Source organism: Coloeus monedula, assembly GCF_965178545.1.
Source record: "Coloeus monedula genome assembly, chromosome: Z".
NCBI lineage: Eukaryota > Metazoa > Chordata > Aves > Passeriformes > Corvidae > Coloeus > Coloeus monedula.
This window is the reverse complement of record NC_138822.1, coordinates 78,356,323-78,379,549: the sequence shown is the minus strand read 5'-3', so window position 1 is coordinate 78,379,549 and position 23,227 is coordinate 78,356,323. Positions and strand designations below refer to the sequence as shown.

The following is a 23,227-nucleotide window of genomic DNA, read 5'->3' as shown; positions in this document are numbered from 1 at the left end:
CGCTCCCTCTGGACCCATGGATTCATCTCATCAGGTTCCATGGACTTGTGCATCTTCAGGTTCCTTAGATGGTCTCAAACCTGATCTTCTGCTAAAGTGGGTTGTTCTTCATTCTGCCAGTCCCTGCCTTTGCCTTCTTCAACTCAGGCTGTGTGACTGGCTCTGAGTTTTCAGAATTATTGTGTTCAGTTCACAGTGTGTCTCCTGATAGTTTTGCTTCCTAGACTTGTGCAAAATCTTCTGGAGACTTACTGTGGAGTTGAAGTTGCCATAACCACAATCATTATCCATCTGTATCTCATACAATTATTATTTACACTATTGAATTCTCTGGAGATAAAATTAAAATAGATCTTTTGTAATTTTTTTTCCATCTCAAACTTTTGTTTTTGTTTTCCACCATCTCTTTTAAGAATCCTGTTTCCCAGGAGACAACTTGATATGTCCTCATGCTTCCAAGAGACTGTAGTTCAATAGGTTAGAATTAATTGGCAGGTGGGAGTTTCCAGATGTTTGCGTGCTTGCCCAAAAAGCTGTCCACTGGTAGTAAGTGAACAGCTGGAAAGAAGCAATCCAAACAAAGCATCTTTAAGTTGATTGACATATGTCTGGAATGCGTAGCATGTTTGAGAGAAATGGAATTGAAATTAGGAACAGTTTGGAGCGAGTCCTTCTTTATCAATAATTAGTCAATTAGAATTTTTGTTCCAATTCAGATATAATTCACAAGCACTGTACTGACTCAGTCATTACCACCCGTAGAAGTGGAGGACAGAAATAATGCATTGCCCTCACACTATCTTTACTTAAGAGATGTGTTGAGAAATGTTCATTATACTGCTGAGATTGGGCAATTAAAAGGGGATGGATAGTGCAAATGATTTGTAATGGAATATGAAGCCTTTCACCCAGAAATCCTGCTCACATCTGGAGCAAACAGTTGATGGCAAGTGAGCAGTTAAGCGGAGCTACTTAAGAGTTTGCTATGAAAAACTTCTATTTTTTTCCCAGTGAAATAAGTGGTTCTGTACACAATCATAAGGTTCAGCAGGGAAAATTGATTGTTCTGAAATTGAGTTCCATCTGGCAAATCGAAATGAAAAAAAAAAAAAAAAAAAAAACAAGCAAACCAAAACAAAATTATTTTTGCCATTTTCTTTTCTGTGCAAAAAAACCAACATAGCTAATCATATGACATTATTTCAAGATTCAGTGGCTTAGGGTGCTGTACTCCACAGTGTTAACCTGAGTGTTCAATGCTGTGTTCTCCAGGAAGGAAGAGACCTTTGGAGGGGTCATAGGGAGGCACATGGAAAGAGTTACCCTTGGAAAAGTAACACCTGAAAGAGGTTTTACAGTTTTCCTCCATTAAACACCATAGTACAAAGTAGAGATCAATTCTGATGTTTCAGGGAGGCAGGAGGGGTGGTGCAAGAAAGAGCACTGCCTTTTATCCTAATGCACAAGGAGATGAAATATAGAAATTCTTGCAGGATGGAATAATGGATACGTATCATCTTATAAGAGGCCACATGTTTTTGAAAAATACTATTTTAGCTGACGGCTAATGCTGCATATGTGCCTTACAGAGCAATCTTGCGGTAAGGAAAGGGAACACAAAAAACCCTGAACTGTCCTTCTCAAGTTCAGGTTTGAGGCCTGCTATGAACAGGAATCTATTTCATTTGGCCACTGCTGGGATGGAACTTCTTAGTGTCTCTAAGCAACTAAGTCTTACTTAAAATAAATGAGATTTTTTTTTCATAAAGATATTACTTTTTGCCCAACACGTGTGGGCTAGATTGCAATTCGTGTGCATGATATATGAATGAAAAGGGAAAAATAAACACTTCCACAGAGCATTTTTTTCTGTCCCTGGAAAACAGGAGGGTTTTTTTTTGTCTGATCATATGAGAGAGTAGTTTTATTTTCCACTTCAAAATCTTTTTGTCCGTAACACTGTGTTTGGTATGTCAGTGATAATTCGATTCATTCTAAGTACTGTTTTGGGGAGTTTGGCACTTCTACCACTTTTTACAACAGGTTTGGAGAGGACTTAATGGAGGTTTCTCCCTGGTGAGAACTTGCCTCCACACACACATTTACTGTGGATCTTGGATGGAAAATTTGCACCTTCAGAGAAGAGTCGTCTTCTGCCTACTCTGTCTGAATTACAGTCATAGTACAGTAGGAGCTGCAGGACATTGTTACCCTGAACTGTCATCATGGCAATCACAATGAGGAGAAAAATATAGCTATCATTATGAGAGCTTTACACTGCATAGTTTATCTCTATAACAGTGTGCTATGATGTGCCTAATTAGACTGTATCAGCTGCTCCATGTCTGCTACTAAAGGGAGACTTTCTTATTGTGTCTAGTAAACAGAGAGCTCTCAGCCTGTGATTTAGCACTGAAATTAAATTTAAGCATAGTTTCCCATTTGATTATCAGGCTATGGGTGACTTTTAAGGATCCTTTTCAATCCATTACTTCTGCTAGCTGTAAACTCTCTGCCATGATTTCTTCCTCTTCTTTGGTAGATACAGACTAACTGAAACTCATCCATTTAAAGTTAGAGGGGAACAAATCAAAATAATTCCAAGTACGCAAACTTTTGATGATGTTCAGTCTCCTTTTTTGACTGTCACCTTCTGCTTCTGAGTCTCAATTATGGAGACATAATAAATTGGCTTGAATAAACTGAAAGTAATAAGACCTCCAGAAAGTAACACAGGATAAGAGATAGTGAAAAAAATTGCTCTTTTTCTTCTTTTTCATGCCATGTCATGGTTTCATTGTGAGAGGAGCAAGGTGACTTTCACAAGACAATCCTTGAGAAAAAAATGCATATTTATAGAAAAAAAAATCTATTTTATTGTATATATTAATCTATTAAAAGCATGTAAAAATAAAAGTGTGTATTTCTTCGGTAATATTATCTAAGGAAATAATTTGGAAAAAACAGTGAACGTTGCATGGACAAAATGCTCACAGTGGCAATCAAAGTTGAAAAAAATTTACAGCCTACTGTTTACTCACGTGTTACGTACTTTATATATGCTTGGGGAGAGGGCGGGTGGGTCAAGATGAGGTCATGGGACATGTTTGTTTCTTTGGTAGTCTCTCTGCACTTGTGCTGCTCTTGAAAGACACTCTCAGTTTGAGGCACATGCTGCGTGAACCTTGAAATCTATGATACCTCCATTTCAAGGAGCTGGAGACATTCTGTAGTAATTTCAGAGGAAATGTCTTCTGCATAACAAGCACCTTTTTTTTTGCTGCAGGAACTGGCAGGTTTTCAGTATACTGCAGTAAGAAGAAATAATTTGATCACATCAGACACATAACTGATATTGCAACATCAACCAGTTTTACCAGAAGGGAAGCATCGAGGTGGGGAAAGAAAGAAAAGCAGGGCTCTACCTTGACAGGGCTTTAGCCTTTGTAGTGGATAAGACAACTTTTTGAAAGAATCAAAGATATAACCCATTGGTATATCCCTGAAGTTCAAATGATTTGTGGGTCAGGGATGTTTTGGAGTGATTGTTTGGGCTTTGGCATGATTGTGTGTGGCATGATATATGACTGGAAGCCTGTGAGTCCTTGCAGCCGCTGGTGTGGGGTGGTGCCTTTCTGGTGTGATGCAAAAAGAGCAGGTCAGGCTAAACAATAGAAATATTCCTCTGCAGTAGGAAGTTCCAAGTCCTTGTATGCCCTTTTCTTAAAGTACTTTGTACAAAAGAAAGACATGAGACCTTTCAGCATATGGCAGCACTTGTTCCCAGTGCTGCTGCTGGAACAGGACTGGGATCTCATGCCCCACCTTGCCACCATGTGGAACCTTTCAGATCCTTAATCCTGTGCAGCCTTCTGTATCTGACACTTAAGCATGTGTTGAAGGAAAAATAAGCACTCACAGGTACACTATTGCTCACTTTCCACCAGGGCTCAGAGGAAGCTATGATAGCTTCATTTCTCGACTCTTTACTAGTGACATACTAAGGAGAGAATTTTATGATTGATTTACTGGGAACGGGATGATGACAGGAAAGTGGTTTGCTCTATATCTCAATTTCAGGAGGATCTTCTCTGAAGTACCACTGTTACTGAGGTTTTTCTTTTTCTTTGCAGGCTGTGCCTTCCTAACATACTGCGAAAGGGAGTCTGCTCTAAAGGCCCAGAGTGCACTGCATGAACAGAAGACACTGCCAGGGGTGAGTCCAGACTGAAAACTTTCTGTTTTTCCCTTTAAATCCGAAATGGGTTACATATGGTGCTCTCATCTCAGATTTGGAAGTATAAAGTCTCCGCTTGTTTGGATGATTCACTATTTGCATTGTGCTAATAAAATCAAGACACCACCAACCCACCCAAACGGTTTCCATGCACAAAACTAAAAGCTTTTTACCCTTGTGGGAAGTCAGGGAAACAGTAATCAGCTGTTTGTGGACTGGGTTCTACGAGTCTTACCTAGCTGAGGATGTGCTTTAGGATTCTGACCACAACAATGAAATGTTAGAAGTCCTCACCATGTGCTTCCTCTCACTGTTTTTCTTCTCTGAAGCAAGTTTTGGCAGCAAGAAATCAAGAAACAAATCACATTATTGAGTTATCACAGAATGAAAACATATTCCTGATGACAAAGTGGTTTGACTCAGTTACTTTAGTATTCAAGCAGCTGTAGCAGATTGGAAAGGCGGTGAGACAAGGAGAAAAGAGAGAGAGGAAAGACGCACATGAGATAATGAGGAAAATTATTCACATGAGCAAGATCTAAGGTTCAGACAACACAAGCAGAACTAAAAATAGAATCAGCATTATGTGGGGAAGACCTGCCCTGCTGGATGGGTTTCTAGTTAAGCCGTTACCCAGAGGAGGGGGGGACACTATTTAGATTCAGCCAGAGTAAGGTGGATTGGGAACAGCGAAGTGCTCCTGTAGCTGGAACAGGGCTAGTTTTACAATGACCAGGAGTCAGTGATCACTTAACTAAGACCGGGCTTCTGAGGGTTCCAGGTTGCATCTAAACTGAGAGGAAATCTATCTAAAAATGTGTCTTTATTAGCTGGTGTTGGGTGATTGATTCCTGTGTTGCTTAACCTACCTTTCCACAGATCTAAGACACATCCCTTGCTCTGTGTTCTGAGGAGAGTGTTGATTCTGCTCTGCCTGTTTCCATCATCCTGGGTCTATTTACCTATCTCTAAGCCACCTTGCCAGTATGGAGATGCCCACGCACTTGCTCATCTACATCTATCTTTGCTTAAAAGGCCATACCTTATGCAAATATATACATACTTCATTCCCTAAAAATATTTCTGTCAGCTGACAACTCCCTCTGAATTATTATTTTTTCTAGAAACTCCTTAGCAGCAGATTGAAAGTAACTTCAGTCTTGTGGGGGGTTTAACTTTTTCTGCCCCCTCCCCCTTCCAATGTTTTCTTTTTGCTTCTCTCTTTCCTGAGTGATAAAACTGGATGTAAAAAGAATGAGGATATGTTGAATAAGGGCGTTTGAGGTAACATTTTAACTTATTTTTTTCTGAAATATGCTAGAAATAAAACATCTATTTATCAAAACTAGAGATGTGATGAATAGGATGTTTTGTATTTAAAAAAGACTAATTGAAATTCCAGATTTTCCACTCAGACTGTTTGCTCTTCTCTTTGGGAGCCAGACCATTCACTTGAGCATGGAATTCTATCTTCTCTATGAGGTTAAAATCTCATCCTGAAATTGTATGATGGTGCTATCTTCAAGAAGACAGTGGGTCAGTGAAATTTAGGACTCAGAATTGGAGAGGGAGGGCAAGTGACGATTTAGGATTTTTTTTTTTTCCAAGTTCTTTCCAAGTCCACCATTCTGAATCTCAACTTCTGTTTTAGAGACTTCAAATCATGAAACTCTTAAAGTCAAAACTGTTTGCTTGGACAGTGGCAAAATTCAACCAGCATTTGGTCTAGGATCAAGACTTCCTTCAAAGGCTGCACTGACTCATTCTAGACTACAGGGAAACAATTTCTTCTTTGCTTTGTGTAATTTCTGTTACATATACTCCGAACTGGACACACTGGCTCTAGAAGCTCTAGAAGGCTTTTTTTTTTGCCCTTTTACAATTTTGGGAGACATATCAGGATCTGATTGAACTGGGAACAGTGAGTCCTCTTACTAAAAGAGCAGCCAGGTTTCTTAGAGTTCTGAACACTGTTTTTCCCATTCCTTTCCTTTCCTGTTCTATTTGTCTCAGGACAAAGGTTTACTTTCCACCAGCAAACCCTCTGCAGGCAGCTTTCTGCCAAGTTTCTGAACTCATCCTCTGAATGATGTCACTGTAGTTTATTTAAGGAAACCAGTCTTGTCTCTTGATAAACTATCATGCCTGGATACTGTTTTATGGTTCCTATCTGAGTAGAAGGGAATTATTTATGACTTACCTGACTGTTCTTGATAACATGCACCAAAAATATCAACCATAGTTCATCACCATAAAATAAAAAGCATTTTTAGGGTCAGGGGTCTAAGTCCTCATTCACATAATTTCACAAATGACACATATATAACATCTTCTCTTGACAATCCACTGTCTGTGACACAAACAGCATGACTGAGGAGGTATCAAAAGCAATTAACAGGCATGGTACAGGAAAAAATAAATAGTACTAGACTAAGCCATTCTTTCCCATTTCCCAGTAAACTGCACATTTTCCTGCTCTCGCAATATTGCTGTTTACGTTCTTTTTATTATAAAGCACAGAACTGCCTAATTTTTAATAATATGCACATGCATGTTAATGTATGGAAATGGTGAGGCATGCAGAGGTTTTGTCCAGATTCAGATGCCTTGCCTCTCAGCTATGTATCACTTGGTTTTTAGTGGAGTGGCTACATGCACATATTTTACAGTAATTACTTTCTGGATGTGCTTTGTAAGATGACAGAAATATGTTTCACATATTTCTATGTTATATGTAGGACATAAACTCATCTTGTGGAATAATCAAAAGACTTCCAAGCAGGTATGTGTTGATTAATAAAGTCTTTACGGCACTTTGTTTTTGGGTGGGAAGGAATCATGATAGATATTTTGAAGCAAGTAGAATGGAATGTAAAACATAAAACTATCAGTTGGATCTTCTTCATCTGAATAAGTAAATTAGGTTCTTTTGGAGAGTTTGGAATTGTTTTGCCTGAAATGGAAGGTTAATGTAGCAGAGTGTATATGTATGTGTAAAGAGCACTTTGTGATTGTTGGACAATTCAAATTCTAGTGTTTACTTGTGATTGTTTATTTTACATATAATAGAGTGGCTGGATGATGAAGTATATTAGTTCTTTAATAATTTATAGAAATGCTTTGATGTTGCAGTAATTACATTAAAGGTCACATATCAAAGGTAATTTGGTTGAGCAGCTGTGATGGTTTCTCAGAAGCAATCAATATTGCTGTCCATGGCGCTGATTTCACCAAGGGGACTGCCAGATTAAAGGAGGCTTATTACCAGACAGACAGACACGGGGGAAATCAAGAACAGATTGGAGAGATGCACTATTCTTTTTCCTCACCTATAATTAACACTGTTCACCATAATCTGTGCTAATCCTTCATAGTGGGAAACCACCTTTTTTTTTTCCTTTTTTTTTTTTTACATAGCATTATAAAAAGTGAATTAAGGCAAGGAAGAGTAATTTGGGGGAGCAGGAGAGAGAAAGTAGAGAAAGTAAAAGTTGATTCACCCCTGGTATATCTGATGCTGATATACCCCGCAATGATAAAATGCAATATCAAAAATGATCCTGAGGAAAGCAAGGCAAGGGGGAAAAAGTGATCTAGACAATGACAGTGCAACATATGGGAGAATTATCTGCCTCTAGATTTTGTATAATATTATCTATTTGCCCCACAAAGCTCCACAGGAAATGAAATCGGGGAAATAAAATTATGTTTTAAGTGTAGTCATTTTGATTACAAATTATAGTGAAGCGAACACTTTCTCCCCTTTCTTTTTTCTTTCTGAAGTGAATGGCAGAGGATAATGCTGAGAAATGTAATTACGCTATCAAGATCTACTTTTATTTATAGCACAAATAAACTGAGCTCTTGTATGATAAGCACAGCAGCATTTTTCTTCCCCTAGTTCTTTGTGGCTCTCTCAGGCAACGAGAGTGAACAGTCCATGTATACTTGGTTGGAGGCACTGTCTCTTTGCATAGTTAAAACCTTCCTGTAAGACTTGCAAAGAATAACTATGAAATTAAGTATGTACGAAGCTGTTAACCTCAGCAATCTGCAGGGCCTGTTCAGTCTGGGAAATAGGCTGGGTTTTCTTACTGTATCTCTTCCTCTTGAAAGAGACAGTGGTACTACTGGTATGCTAAATTTCTCGGTGTGTAACATAATTAGTTTTCTCCCTAACTGTTCTGATATTCTTTGTCTCTTCTTGCCATCTAGAAAAAATGCATTCTGGTTTATTCATCATATGCAAAAATATGCATCTTTAACATTAGAAGACAGGTGAGCTCATAAAACTCATATTAAACCCATTTTTTAAAGAAGCAAAAAACCCCTATCTAACTACATTTGCCCACAGTTTAAAAAAAAAAAAAAAAAAGGTTTTTCCAACATTATCGGCCATACCTGACTTAAATTCGTACGTATATGTAAGGAAAGATATTTGAGCAGAGGAGAGAGGGGGGTGGGTATCTTGCAAGGTCTTGCCTCTCTTAAATCCTTGTAATAAGGCTTAAATGAGACATAAGTGTCATGTGGACTTCAGAAGTCCTGCACATATAGCATTGATTTCACTGTTTAAGCAGACCTTGAAATTTTACTGTCTTCTTATCTTTTTCTTTCTTGTGTTTCAAAGCTTTTTCCAAAAGCTTGTTAGAAAACCATTAAACCACATATCACCCTGCATGCTGTGTTGTGCCAAAAATGGTATTATATTCCCACAACTTCCCATTTCAAAACTTTTTCTCTACTGATGTAAATTGCAATTTGGTCAGCAGTGGTAGGCTGGATGGGTTCCATTGATTAAAGTAGCCTGCTGAACACACAGCCTGCTCACCATGCCCTTTAGATTTTGAAAGAAAACACATTTAATTGTTCCCTTAGGAGAAACATGTCTGTTTTCTGAAGTTAAAAATGAAGATGAAAAGGAATAAAACCAGATTTGAGGTAAGAGACTTGGAAAAAAACAATAAAGAAAAACAAAAAAAAAAAAGAAAAAAAAAACAGTCCTTCAGAAATTCTCCAGAATTTCTCTGTTTAAATCTTTGGATGTCAATGTCATGCTTAAAGAGATTTTTTTTCTTTTTTTTTTTTTTTTACTCCTTGTTTCTTCCATCAGAGTGACCAGCCAGTAATAGGACTTTTGGATCTTGCTTTGGGTAAAGCAGGGGAGAGGAGAGAAAGAGGAAGCTATATGCACTTTCCATTTGCTAAAAACCCCTGTAGTTTGACAGTGCTGTTCTGTTCACCAGATGAGATGAAACACCTGGGTCCTATCTGCTTGGTAAACATTAAAGTTCCATTTCACTAGTTAAAGATTGGCTTCTGTATCCCTATAAGGCAGCCTCTAGAATACAAAGTAAACTCCCTCTCTGCTACCCAGTCCAAAGAGCTTTGCAGAGAAAGAACACAGTGCCAGCATCCTGACAGAACCAGTGTGTTGGATGCATACTGTTATCTCAGCTGAGACTGGTGTATTCATCACCTTTGTGGTGGCTAACCAAGCTCAGCCTGAGATGTAAAATGGGAAAAAGGCTTCTCAGTAGCGCCTGAGATTTGGTGGCAATTGAAAAATGATGTGCAAAAAATTAAATTATAAAGGTACAGTTGTCTTGTCTTTTTAATTTGACACCTTCTGGATCTCAAAGGATGATTTCCAAGTTATTCAACAAAAGCTTTAGCTGGACCTTCATTTGCTTTATGTGTTATTCAATGACAACTTTTCTCTCTGACGTGTCTGCCATAGGAGGATCAATCTAATTTTATGTACAACTGTAAAGATGAATGATAAGTAGAAAGGATTCAGGCAAGTACAAGCTGAATAAATTATAAAGGGCAAATGATGACAGGACTGGGGGTCCCAAGAGACAGTGATATGATAACAGAAACTAAAGACGAATTTATGATGGATGTAGTTAGCATGTACTGAGGCTGTTAATTCTTCAGGGTAGTTTTACAACTTTTTGTGATTGGAGCAATCAAAGTATTTCATTTTAAAGAGATGCTGTATATTTTCGCTTGTCTGTTCTGCATATTTGTATGTACGTCCTCATTTACATGCATAGCAGTAAACTCCCATAGGCTAGTCAAGCTTACCTCCCATCAAAGGACCCCTGTTCTCCAAACCATAATGCCACTGTTTATGCATAAATAAATAGATAATGTGTAATGATTTGAGGGCAAAGCTGGATATCAGGGAAAAAAAAAGTTTCCATTTTCATAGAACATGGCAATCAAATTTTTTAAACCCTGCAAGTAGCTGAGCACCTCCAGCTACCTTCAAAGCCAAGCCTAGGGATTGAGTTAGCTCACAGATCCCTGATGAAAAATTATATATAACAAGTTTCAGGTAGGTCAAATTTTGGGCTTAAGCTGCTTTAAGAGCAGCTGATGCAGCATCATAAAGTTAGAAGCAAATCTGATCTCAGAGCAGTTCTTGATTGCATTTCATTCATACTCTTATTTCTAACTCTTGTTCCTTATTATTAAGGATATTTGCATGAAAATGATCTTTTTTCCTTCCTCTGAAGGGTTGTCTCTTGTCTGTGAGTAATGCTTACTCTGGCCTACATTTGTGAATACCATGGGCTGGATTCTGACTTCATTTACACAAGTGTAAATCAGCAATGATCTGATTGAGGTCAAGGGATTTATATGGCGTAGGAAAGAGCAGACTCAGCTATATTTGTCACTGCTGAAATGATGTCATCGTGAAAAGTACCATAGCTCTAAATGGGGAAACATATTTTTACCAAGAATCTTTACATGCGAATACGTGATCTCACAAAACACTGAGCATCCCTGACACCTGCTGGGCCATTCCATAGCTCCCATGGCCTTTTTGCTAGAGAGAGGTCCCAGCTCCAAACTGTAGGAATTAAAGATGGTTGGTGTCTTGGTGTTTCAACAGTGTTAACTGTTAGATACTGATCAATCCTAAGCATTTGGATTGCCAGTTGCATCACCCTACTGATTCAGCAGTGATGGGATACACCCAGGAATAACTTGCAAGCAGTAAACCTTCATTCCTCATCCCAGTCACAGAGAGACAGAGGAAGAGAACAGGCACCCTTTACCTTTTCATTTTTTCAGTCACGTGGATGATAGTGCACGACATTACATAGCCCAGGAGTCATCGTTCATAGGCTAACCTTTCCATAAACACCCACTTCCCATATTTGCACTACAAAGAATGTGGTGGTTGTGATCTGTGAGGCCAGTGTAAGTTCCTAGTAAAGCACTTAGTAGAAGATCCTGTATAGTTATGTGATTTGGATTTCTCCCTGGGGTGATATGCCCACCTATACTATAGCTTTACCAGCTGTACTACCCATAGCCTACCCTGGTGCAAGCTGTCTGCCCAATGTTTTTCATGCTGTGTATACATCCCTTAAAACCCTTCAGATGCTCAGTGACAATGAATTTTTTTGTTTTAAATACAAAGGTTGAAGACCATGAATAAGAGTGATGGATCCGATATGTATGTCTGCCTCCAAAATCATTATCTTTGAAACTCACAGGCCTGTGTCTTGATCTAATTTAATTTGAATAGTCTATATAATAACAACAATGAAAACATAAAACCATGCTCTTGGATGTTGTGGAGCAACTGCATTCCACGCCTGTAATTCGTGGTGGGCAATCCTACAGTAAGGACTTGAATCTTGCCTTAAACATTATTTCTGGTAGCAGTACTTATGCTATGTAGGTTAAGAACATCTATGCTTGTTGAAAACATTTCAGTTGCAGAGTAGACAGGCTGCCAGCCTTACCATGTGAAATCCATCCACTGGCTGCAGATCTTTTAAGAAAAGCTGTGTTTCCTGCATTAAGTAGTCTAAGAGCATGATTCGTGCATTAGACTTAAAACTGCTCTTTAAGTTAAGAGCACCTTTTAAAGAACTCTGAGCTGGAATGCTTTTGGGAGTGACAGAAACTGTCCCGTCTCTCCATTTACGGATAACTTCTGATAGAACTTGACATGATGTAACCCATTTAGCTCCCATGTTTCTCTTCTGCTGCGCTCTGTCTCTGGCAGGGAGAAAGTGGTGAGGAGTGACTGACCATGAGATTGCACTATCAGTTGAGGCGAGCAGGTATCTGAAGTGACTTTGCTCTGTTGAGTAGCTGCAGTGAGAGACTTACAGTGGCACCGCATGTATGAATTGCTGCACTTGGCAGGTTCCCAGCAATGTCAAATCTCCCTGATTAGTTTCTGTAAGTACAAGGACAAAATTAAGCTTAACCTATTTTTCAAAGAAGAAGTGTGCATTTCCCATTTTTCTCTTTAATGGGAATTTCTTATATCTTGTGTCCATACTTTTTCTCCCTTCCCCTTCCCACCATGTCACTCCTTTAAAAAGAAAAGCTTGTTAAAATACAATTTCTTGTAAAAACATGTGCCTTCAAATTTCTTTGGTTTCTGTAACATTTTTGACCTTGATATGCATTCATTTTCAGCACCAAATGAATCCTATGGTGCTAGAATGAAGTTGTTCTCTTACTTTCCCCTTAGGTATGGTAAACTACAATCCTAAAATCCTCTGCCACTTTCTAGTGCATATTTTCGTTGACATATTGCAAAAAATGAGTGTTTTGATCGCTGGCTTTGTAGGCAGGTTTTGGCAGAGCAAGTTTTGTCCAGCTATAACTAATCCATTCCAAGCTCAGTTTGTTCCTTCAAACAGATGGAGAAAATTTATTTTTCTCTTGTTCTTAGAATGGCTCATAATTTCTATGCTACTATGTTGACTTTGCACGGTAAATATGTAACTGATAAGACATGCTGGCGTGAGTTTCTGATTTCATTTACAGCTTTGATCAGTGGAAGAGCACTTTGTTTTCAAGGTGGTAAAACTGGAATCAGTTTTTCTTGGTCTTTTTATTTATGGCTAGCTTTCTGTCAAGATCTTCCCTGGTAAACATTTGAGATGTTGCTTCTGTCTTTCAGGTCATTTTGTAGTGTCCTTTCTCAATGAAGTCACACTAATGTCTCCTGTCTGGCCGAGCATCATTTTCTCCTTTTCTCCTACATCCCTTCTCATCCTGCACTTCTGTCCTTGCCATCTCTTATCTCCTTTGTAGATTTGCTGGAAACATTACCCTGTGTTCCCGTAATGCCTGCTTGGTGAAATGAGTTGAGATTACAGCTGCTGAGGAGGAACACCGTGCTTCCCAACTACTTCTGCCTGGGAGAGCACATATTTTCTCCAGACAAAGGGAGAGACTCAGCTTAGTGAATGTTTCCACATTTTTTGACACCACACGTATATAGATTGCAGAGTTGGCTTGTCCTAAATCTGATGTCTCTTGAAATTATGAGGCTTAGTGTGTATGGGTTTTTCAGTGTATATTCATGTTGCCCAAGAGAAACAAGGCAGCCAGGAGAGAGTTGTACATGCTGTGTTTTCTTGTCTGTTCTTCCTCAGAGCAACTGGGGAGCGCCTGGGGATTGATTTCTGTGTCTGTGCTTGTCCTGCACAGGGAAAGGGGGTGGAACGTACAGGGGGTGAACCGTTCGAACCTTTCAGGGTGCCTGTTTTGTTGGTAGCAGCCTGCTGCTCCCACCTTGTTATTTTTTCTACCACTGTATTTTCACACTGCTTGGCATGACTCACGCTTTCACCTGGGATGGTAGAGGCTAAGACACTCCTGGGAAAGTTGGGCATGTGTTGCTAGCATTCAACAAGCACAGAACTTCTGAGAGGAGCCTGAGAAAATGCTGATATTTGAAGTCTTTGTATGGTTTTTTTTGGAAGTACAGGCTCTACAAATGTGGGTACACTACAAAGAGTACAGATGTGACACCCTTCAAAGACAGCGTCTCATGTCCCAGTGGAGGTCCCAAATTTATGAATATTGATATGTGTTTCTCTTTCATTTTTAGTCTATTAAGCCTTAAACCTTTTCCACCAGTACTCTGAACCCAACCTGCAACAGCACAATGATAATGCCTCTAAAGTGAGCTTGTCCAAACTAATTTCATTGTCCTTGTTGAGCAAAGTGCAACAATTAAGCAGACAAATGGGTCCAGATAAATCAAATATTTACAATTATTTCAGTTTGGATAATCTAATGTGATATTCATTGCTCAGCTAAGAAATATGTTTCCAGTGAGGAGGAGCTGTCATCCAATACTCTTGTTGGCTGGATGTAAATTCAGAGTAACTCCATGGGCTCTTGCAGAGTTTAAGCTTCTTTACATCAGTGCAGCTCAAATGAGAATCTCGTCCTCTTTCCATACATACCCTATAAAGCTGAGTCCCTTCAGCTGCACTTGTGTTTTAGAAATACAGCCAGGAGAGCTGGAAGGTCTTTCTTTTCCCTTTTTTTTTTTTTTTTTCCCCTGGGCTGGGGTTGTATTGTTGAACTCTCACTTTAGGGAATCCAGCTTTTTCTGAGCATCTCTTCCCTTCCACCACTGAAATACTGACTGAAAACTTGAGTTACTGTCCAGATCTGGCATTGCTGCTGACTTTCTGAATAGCACTGCAATCAGATCTCCTCATTACCAGTGCCTCTCCTCCTTGTATTAACACCTTGTGGCTGTGCCCTGCCTTTCCACTAATTCCAGCTGAAAACTCATAAAAATCCCAGTCGAAAGGCAAGGGATTTATACCAGCATATCTATACTAAAAGGGAGATTGCCGCTACTTTCTGCTTCATTTCTTTGCAGGATACATTGCTTCTCATTCCCTCCTCCCGGTCCCCCCCTCTGCTCAAGCAGAGCATACTGTGTTGCTGGGCAATTTTCACCAACTTAATCACATTTGGGCCCAGTGTTTTTCCTGCAGACCCTGGAGTGTGCAATGCTTAGGCCTTGGTTATTAGTTTACACAATAAATGAAGCCCATTAGAAGAGGATAATCAGGGCTTGGAGAAGGCCACCTCACTCGTTATCTGAGGAGGTTATGTTAAGCCTCTGTAGTTATTAATCATATTTTCCTATGCAGATAGCTGAAGATTAAGAGTCACATTTATCCTCTTTGCTCCTCATTCTTTCACACTGATGTGCAAATGCTCTTTATAATCGTTGTTATTATGGTTATTCATAGCCCATCCAGTCAGCCAGAACTGCTCCTGAGATGTTGCTTGAAGTCTTGCACCTATCCATGGTGGCCTGATGATACAGATCAGAGCCACCGGAGGTCTCTCCATTTGAAACTCGGAAAACATCCTTGAGAGTCCTAGAAAGTCTCTGCTAGCTGTTATTGAATTGCAGTATCTTGTCCAGAGGCCAAGAGAATTCTGAACAGAAGCCGACACCATTATGAGAGCCAAGTTTAACAGCAACCCTCTTGATTTCACTTGCTTTGCTCTTTAATACCATCTCTAACCTTGAACTTTGACTAAGATGATATGCTACCTTGTGGCTTTTTGAAATCTAGCCTAATGCCCTTTTAATCGAAGTGAATGATCCTTTTCCCCTACTTCATTTTTAAGCACTTAAATCAACTCAGATAAAATCAGAGCTGTACCAAGCGGACTCAACATTGTTAAAAAGGAGAAAAAAAAAGTTTAAAAATGAAAGCTATTACTCCATCACAGAATTGTTTTCCTTTAGAAATACATTTGGGTTTTTATCACTCTCTTTGTGATATCCTGTGCGCACATGCACACACACTCACATACACACACAAAACAACTCCCCAGAAAAACTTGTTTAAAACCCAAGTGGTTGGAGCATTTTCTCCAATGACTCTATTCATGAAGCACTTGCTTCAATAAAATTAAAGTTAAGACAACAGTTAACAATTAACACCATTCAGCACTTAGAGCCTGCACAACCCTCCAGTCATGGATCACATCAATGTACAACTACTTCCAACTGCTTGCACACCTATTTCTTTCCTTTGTGACCCCTATCAGTTTTACAGAAGCTGTCCTCCAATTTTTTTCTTGTTCCACTTAAAGAAAACTGTTTTTCTGTGAGTGGGCTTAGTTTCTGAAGCAGTAGCCATGTCCGTGACACACAGAAATCCTAAAGCAGGGAGACCATAGTATTAATCATGCAAATAAAAAATCATCCATTTGTCCACTTGCTCTTTGAACCTGGAGTGTGAGTTGCATATATGTTTTTCCATCCTAAAATTATTTCTCAACCTGTGAGGAAAGGCTAATTTCCAGAATGAACACTTCATAACCTTTCTCCTTTGACTGAAGGATATAAAACTCCAAACCTTGATTTCTCCTTAAGAAGTGTATCTCTTCCTCAAATGCTCTGCTTATATACCAGTTTTGCATATCTAGAGGAAATCAGCACTGCTGTATTGACTTAGAGGTCCACTAGCCTCTGTCATCTCATGATCTGGCTTCTCCTTTTTTCCTTTTTTTTTTCTTTTTATTTTCGTCTTCACCTAGACCTTGTGCTTGATAATGCATAAGACCCTTGCTAGGGCCTTATGTTTTTTTTTTTTTTTTCTGGTTGGCTTAGAGTTTGGGGAGAGGCTTGTTTGTTTGTGGGGTGGATTTTTTTATTATTATATAGATATGTTGATTTTTTTTAATGAAAGTATTTTCTCTAGAAAATGTCAATTCGAGACCTTTTCATTTGAGGGATCATAGTGGATTTGGTCATGCATTTATGTGAGACTGAGTTTTGGATCTGATAGAAAATTCTTGCTTAAATGAAAAGGCCAGAAAAGCAGAAATCAACCCAAACAGGCAGGCATGACATTTGCTTGACATACGTAGATTCCCTGATACAAATCCCTGCATTACCTAATTCAAACTAAGAAGTGAACAGACTCTGGCTTTTCTCTGCCCTCCTCAGCTAAATTTCCTACTCGCTTGATCCTTGGCTATTTGAAGATATTTGCATAGGTGCTTCCTTTATTTTCTCCTCTTTGCCCTCTATTTTTACAGAAATTGCTAAGTAATTTTCTAGAAATGCTAAGAATGTTTTTGAGTGGATGAATATTTTGGTAAGGGTCATTGAGGGACAACACCAGGCCTGGCTGATTTTAAGATGAATATATAGGTTATTGACTTGCAGTGATGAGAGGGGACCAGGCACACAGACGAGGTTTGCTGCACATGACCTCAGGTTTCATTAAGACATCAGCAGCTCCTCAGTTGTCTCTGGTCTCCTTTGTCCTCCATGAGGTGGGAAAGTGAAGCTGTGAGAAAGTGAAGAGAGAAAATACCTATGATAAAGAGAAGTTTTGAGGGCTGAACCAGCACCAGGGTTTCCAAACTCTAGATTCAATACCTGCCTACGTAATAGAAGTCAACAAACGCACCTTTGCCTTGATATCCTACCTACAAAATCGAGCTAATTAACCCACCCCCAGTGTTATCTCTTTGATTAGTAGACATTTAGAGTCCTCCAAATAAGGATTTTTCCTTTCATATGCATCTGTATTTGTGTACAGTGCTTAGCAGTGACAGCTCCTGCTTTTGACTACAGTGTCCTAGACACTCCTGTGATGCTGACAAAGGATGATGACTGTTGGGAGAGAAAAGCTTTCCTCCAATATAAGTCGATGGCTCAGGATGATTCTTGCCTTTCAGAAGGGGGTTGTCCTTCTCTTTCTCTTCTATTTCTCATGATTGACCTGAAAATAAATAAGGAAGGAATGACATTCTTGATATTGCATTATTTTTATATATTTTTTTTTTAAAGAAAGGAGAATTTCCCTAAGACTCATGCTGTACTTTTTCATACTGTATTTGACATCTTTAATAAAATTTGGGTCAGATACAGTTGTCGATAAAAAGAGGCATCCTACAAACAGCCCTGTGCTTGCATTAGGGTCATGTCAAGAATAATAGAGACTATTGTCACTGCAGTGAACCTCTGCATCATATTAAGTATTCCTCACTTCTCTCCTCTCTGCTTCTCTCCAAGACATAATACAAGATGCCTATCATGTTCCACCACATCCCACCAAAGGGCATGGAAAGGGGAGATGGCTAGCAGGCAGCAAAACTCCTCCAAGTTGCTCCAGCATCAATGAGCACAGGGAAAAGTGGAGCATCCACTGTCTTGTGTGATCATATGTCTCCTCTCCACTTTTGTGGGTGAGAATTTCAGGGAAAAGGTGCTTTTGTCAAGGGGAATTTCAGGTTCTTCTTGTTGTTCTTAAGCAGAGGGTGTATGTTGGGTTGTTTCTTTTTTGTGTGAATGAATAGTATGCTGTGGACAGATGAGGGAACCACACATTGGCATATGAAAGAAATGATCCTAGGCAACTTCCCTTCAATGTTTTTTGCTTAAGGTCTCCCATGCTGCTTACATGTGCACAAACCTCAGACACTTGTATGTAAAAAACGTTCTGTCTGCTTTGTCTCAGCAATGAGATTTCATGCTACAGCTCTACACTGTCCACCAACACCAGAAAAATTCGTGTGCAATCACAGACCTGCGCCCACCTTTGACCTGTTCACATCCGGAGATGGCCCTTGGCCTTAAGTGCTTCATACATCTTGCCCTAATAGTTCTGGATCAGCACCCACAGCACTGTGGTGGCTCAGGAGTACCTTTGTATAACCATCTTTTTGTTTATCAGCACGTTTGTGGTGGTCAGGAATATTTTCAACGCTGAGCCTCAGTCAAACCTGTTCCAATTCTAGTGAGACAATGTGAAACAAGGAGGAGGGGAGACTGATTTCATTTCACTCATACCTCATAAAGGGCTTAGAAGACAAGTCATGTAGGTAAAGGAATTATTTGCTCTGAATTTAATGCCCAAAGTTGCTCTGCTGTGCTTTGGCTGGACCTTTTCTGTTCCTGAATAGGGTTTTCTGGAGTAAACAGTGAAATCTAATTTTGCCCAGAAGTGCAACACCCAGCTCTCCTCTGTACAAACCCACTTTCACTTGACCAGTACCTCAATAACTCAGTGTTACCTGTTTTGGCACCTCACAAGTGCACTTTCCCTCACTTTCTGTCTCTCCTTCACCTTCTTTTTCCAAAGCCTAGTGACATCCTTTGCTATATTTTAGATGCTAGCATAGATCAAAGTCCTCCCAGGATCAAACAATGTGCTGCATACAATCCTTACAGTTACAAACAAGGTCTTTCACTGACAGAAACACGTTTCTGTGCTGAATTTCCAGCAGCCTATCAGACTTGATTCAAGGGTAGCTTTTGATTTCACAAGGAAACCTCCACTGCCCTTCCCCCCAGTTCTTCAGGCAGAGGGGGAGGGTAAAAAACCCACTCATTTTACCTAGAAGAAAAGGGAGATGGGCTTTCTTAAAACTTTGGAGAGAGATTGAATATTCCAGTGCTGTATGCTTTATTTGTTGTATCAAGTAGCAGACAGAGACCTTTAATGAAGGATGAATGTACCTAATGTAAAAAGCAAGAGAGAGGACTGAGACACTTGCCTGAGTGTTTCTCTACATCATTCTGACAGTATTTTTTAATATCTTGTGGTCCTCACTTCCCAACATGGTTCTTCCTGTTCAAATATCCCTTCAATACAACCTCTGATGTTTGAAGTGACAGGTGGGTCCAGAGCATGTTTTGAAAGTTGGACAAATGGCTTTCAATACAGGATACTAGTTACTGTGGGCAAATATTTCCTATGAGTCCCGTCTTTGTGCAGCTTCAAGAAAACCTTCAAAGGGGATGAAGTGAAAATAAAAGTATTAATGTACAGTTTTCTGACTAGCTTGTATCTTTTGTATTCTATCTCTTGGGGCTTCTGGAAAGCTTTCTAAAAATTTAAGTGACGTAGATGCTGTAAATTGAATGCAAATACTAATTTTGTAAATCCCATTTGCAGAGGCTCACTTTAGTCTCCAGTACTCCGAGAACGCTCTTTGCTGCACAGCTCAGGTTTTTGTTGTGTTTTATTTTTCGGACCATTTGATAAAAATCCCTTTTAAATTCTTTTCAAAAGACAATTTTGCTTGGACCTTGGAAAAAAATCCCAACAATGTATTTTCTTTGCCACTTTCTATGCAGTCAGAAAAATGGAAAAGTAAGGAATGTAAACAGTAAGTAATACCCCTCTCCACATTAATGAAAGAAAAATCTATATTTTTGCTAGGGTAAATAATTGCTGATTAATATTTCTGAACAAATAATCCTCATACTCCATAATTCACGTTCTATTATTAAATAATCAATCAGTATAAAGCTCTTTTTAATAATTAAGTTCAGGAATGTTACTGTTTACTCATAGTGTTACTGGGTTTGGAACTGTTCTGGTTCATCCTGAATCACAGAGATGGAAAAAAGCACTTATTTATAAGTGGCATGATGAAACATATTGCCTTCAAGAAGAAAATTAGAAATCCTCCCTTGATGCCCACTTCATCAGGGTCTGTTTATTTGCTGGTAGAGTCTTAGTTTCATTCCTAGCTGGTATTTCTTCTCTAATTTTGAACATCCACTCTTCTTAGGGTACAAGTAGCTGGCTCACGGGTCCTCAGAAGATGTGAAAAATGTAGATGATAGGCTCTGAAAAACTGTTTGTCAGGAAGCAAGAACACGAACCCACATCAGCTTGTGATTACCCATTATGGGATCACACACTTGCTAGCTTGCCTCAATGGCCTCTCTTCTGGAGTGCATGCAGGGTAAATAGCTGTTAATTTCCTTGCTACATAGAGAGCATTTTCTGTCTTGTCTGAAGAGAGGAGGTGCTGGTTTCCCCCTGAAGAGTTTCTTTGTTTATTGGTTTGGATGAAACAATCAGGAAAGAAAGTCCTCTATCACCACAAGGGAGATGCAGTATGCCTTTCTCTCCCACTGTCAACTCCTTCAAATTCTTTCCTCACAAAGTAAAGTAATGTCCAAGTTTCTTTCCTAAGAAATATCCCTGTGGGTCATTACAGACAGCTGATGTGGTAACTCAAGAGTAATTCAGATGCATGTGCAGCATCACAGACTAAAAAAAAGTCAGCAAAATAATTATGAATTCACAAATTGGAGTGACAGTTCAAACCTCCACAAGGAATGAAATGGTTACACAACAAATCATAGTGTGTACGTATGCACTTTAATATGAGGAAATGTGAGTAATACATGGGAAGCATAGAGAAAATTGATGTGGACTCCAACAAGTTCATCGAAAATCTAAAAAAATTTCAGATCCATTCCGAATGTGGCTCTCCACATCTGGATTATAATTTCACCTCCTTGCCTACCCTCAAAGAAATAAATTCAGAAGGAAACCTAGGAAAACAGTTATACCTTGCCTACCCTCAAAGAAATAAATTCAGAAGGAAACCTAGGAAAACAGTTATATGGAAAATATGGTATGGTTAAATGGATTTAAAATCTTACCTTTTTTGAAAGGAATGCATTCATAGTTTTTCGGATTCTCTATGAAAATGAGCGTTATAGATACCTCCTTCAAAAGTACACTGAAGCAATTTCATGCAAAGAAAACAGCTTCATTTAAATGAAAATACTGATGTAATTCTCATTAAGATTTAAATTTATGAAAAATAACCAAAAGAATGATCTTAAAGTGATTTAAAAGAAAATAGGACCCTTCCTAAACTGGAAAACACCAAGAGGGACTGAAACAACTCTCAGTGAGGAGGGGGAAGACATTAACAGGAAGAGATTGGTAACACACTATTACATTAAGCTCTCTAGATGAGGACCCAGACTGTGTGGACCAGCTCAGCACAGTCCTCAAAGGGCTAAAGCAGGAGGCATTGACAACTTTTCTCTACACCTTTATTCATTACCACAGGCAAGTCTTTCCAGGCCGAGACCTGCTCTGCACCACTGAATCTTTCTTACTAGTTGCCAATTTCCTTGCTGAAGCTCAGGGTGCTGGGCTGGGTGAACTATTCCATAATGCTTGGTTCTTTGGGCATTCGGCCAGGCCTTCAGGTGATCCAGGGCTACAATATCGATGCCCACATTGGGTACAAACGCTGTGATCTGAGGGACCGCTTCTCTCTGGGGTAGGCGGGGAGCAGCAGGCACGTGTTGGAGCCTGTGGGATCTACTACAGAAGGATGAGACATCCAGTAGCACATGGCCCGTGTGTGCACGTCACATTCCTGCTCGCTGCTGACTCACCGGTGCCTCCGCAACCCGCGCTCACGTGTCTGCAAGAGGTTGCCTCTCTGTGTGGTGAAGCCCCACTGGTGTTTATTTGATGTCATCTTGGGAGTCCACAGTTTTAAGCAGTTGTGTGGGAAAACTAGAGGCTTTCTGAAGTTGGAATTAAAGCACAGTTTTACTATTCCAAAGGGAAGGCAATGAGGAGGCTCTTCAGGCTTTGTCTGTAGCTGGTTTTGATCTCTCTCTGCGAATTAGTCAATTACAAATGACTCAGTGCAGAGAACCCAAGTTAGTACTGGGGGAAGGGATGAAGTCGATTGGATTTACTGTCAGTATGTGGGTAGATTTTTCTTATATATGTATTCAGTATCTGTTTTGTTCTGCTCTCAGTTGGAACCAGTGAAAAATCTTCATCTGGATTCCCAGAAAGCAGAGCTAAGTCAAGGACACCATAAACCCCTCTTTTCATGTGAGCTATCCATTATGCCCATTCCCAGTATGTGTGGGAGGAGGTGGAACAGGGCTTAGTAAGCTGATGGTAGAGCTCTTTTATTTCCAAGGATGTTGTTTTTCTTATACTGGGAAGCTGGTGGGAGTTGTGCAGTGAGTAGGTGAATACAATTCTCAGAGGCTGGCTTGGTAGTGGCAGACGTGCAAGTTAAACTGGAAAATGCAGTCATGTGATTTGACTTTCAGATTAAGCTAAAGTGGGAGCAATATTCTGGTATCTCAGTGTTTTTGTGTGAGCTCACTGATCTCAGCCTCTTTATCCAGATATTAACCCTTCCCTACCTCAAAAACTCTCTCCCTGGGATTTGGTATTTTGGGTTAGCTGTAGGCATCCTTACAGACATCCAAGGCCATCCTGCAGTTTCCTAAGTGTATTCTTACAGTCTTTTTCCCATGGTTCATTGACCTATTTATAATGTAGAGAGACCTGATGCACAGTCCTACATGGTGTGGGAAGCTGTCCTCAAGGAAAGCAGAGTGGACAGGGTGAAGGAGATTATCGCCCA

At 39.6% G+C, this 23,227-nt stretch overlaps 1 protein-coding gene across 20 annotated transcripts in view; it reads left to right on the top strand.

Moving 5' to 3' along the window:
• Nucleotides 1-23,227, top strand: part of CELF4 (CUGBP Elav-like family member 4) — a gene marked incomplete at both ends in the record, with an annotated part of 677,793 nt that overhangs the window by 87,757 nt on the left and 566,809 nt on the right. For all 20 annotated transcript variants that reach the window (XM_082302229.1, XM_082302219.1, XM_082302230.1 and 17 more), the window contains one exon: nucleotides 4,134-4,216. In XM_082302229.1, the coding sequence (XP_082158355.1) occupies nucleotides 4,134-4,216 (83 nt within the window). The remainder of the gene's footprint in view (nucleotides 1-4,133; nucleotides 4,217-23,227) is intronic.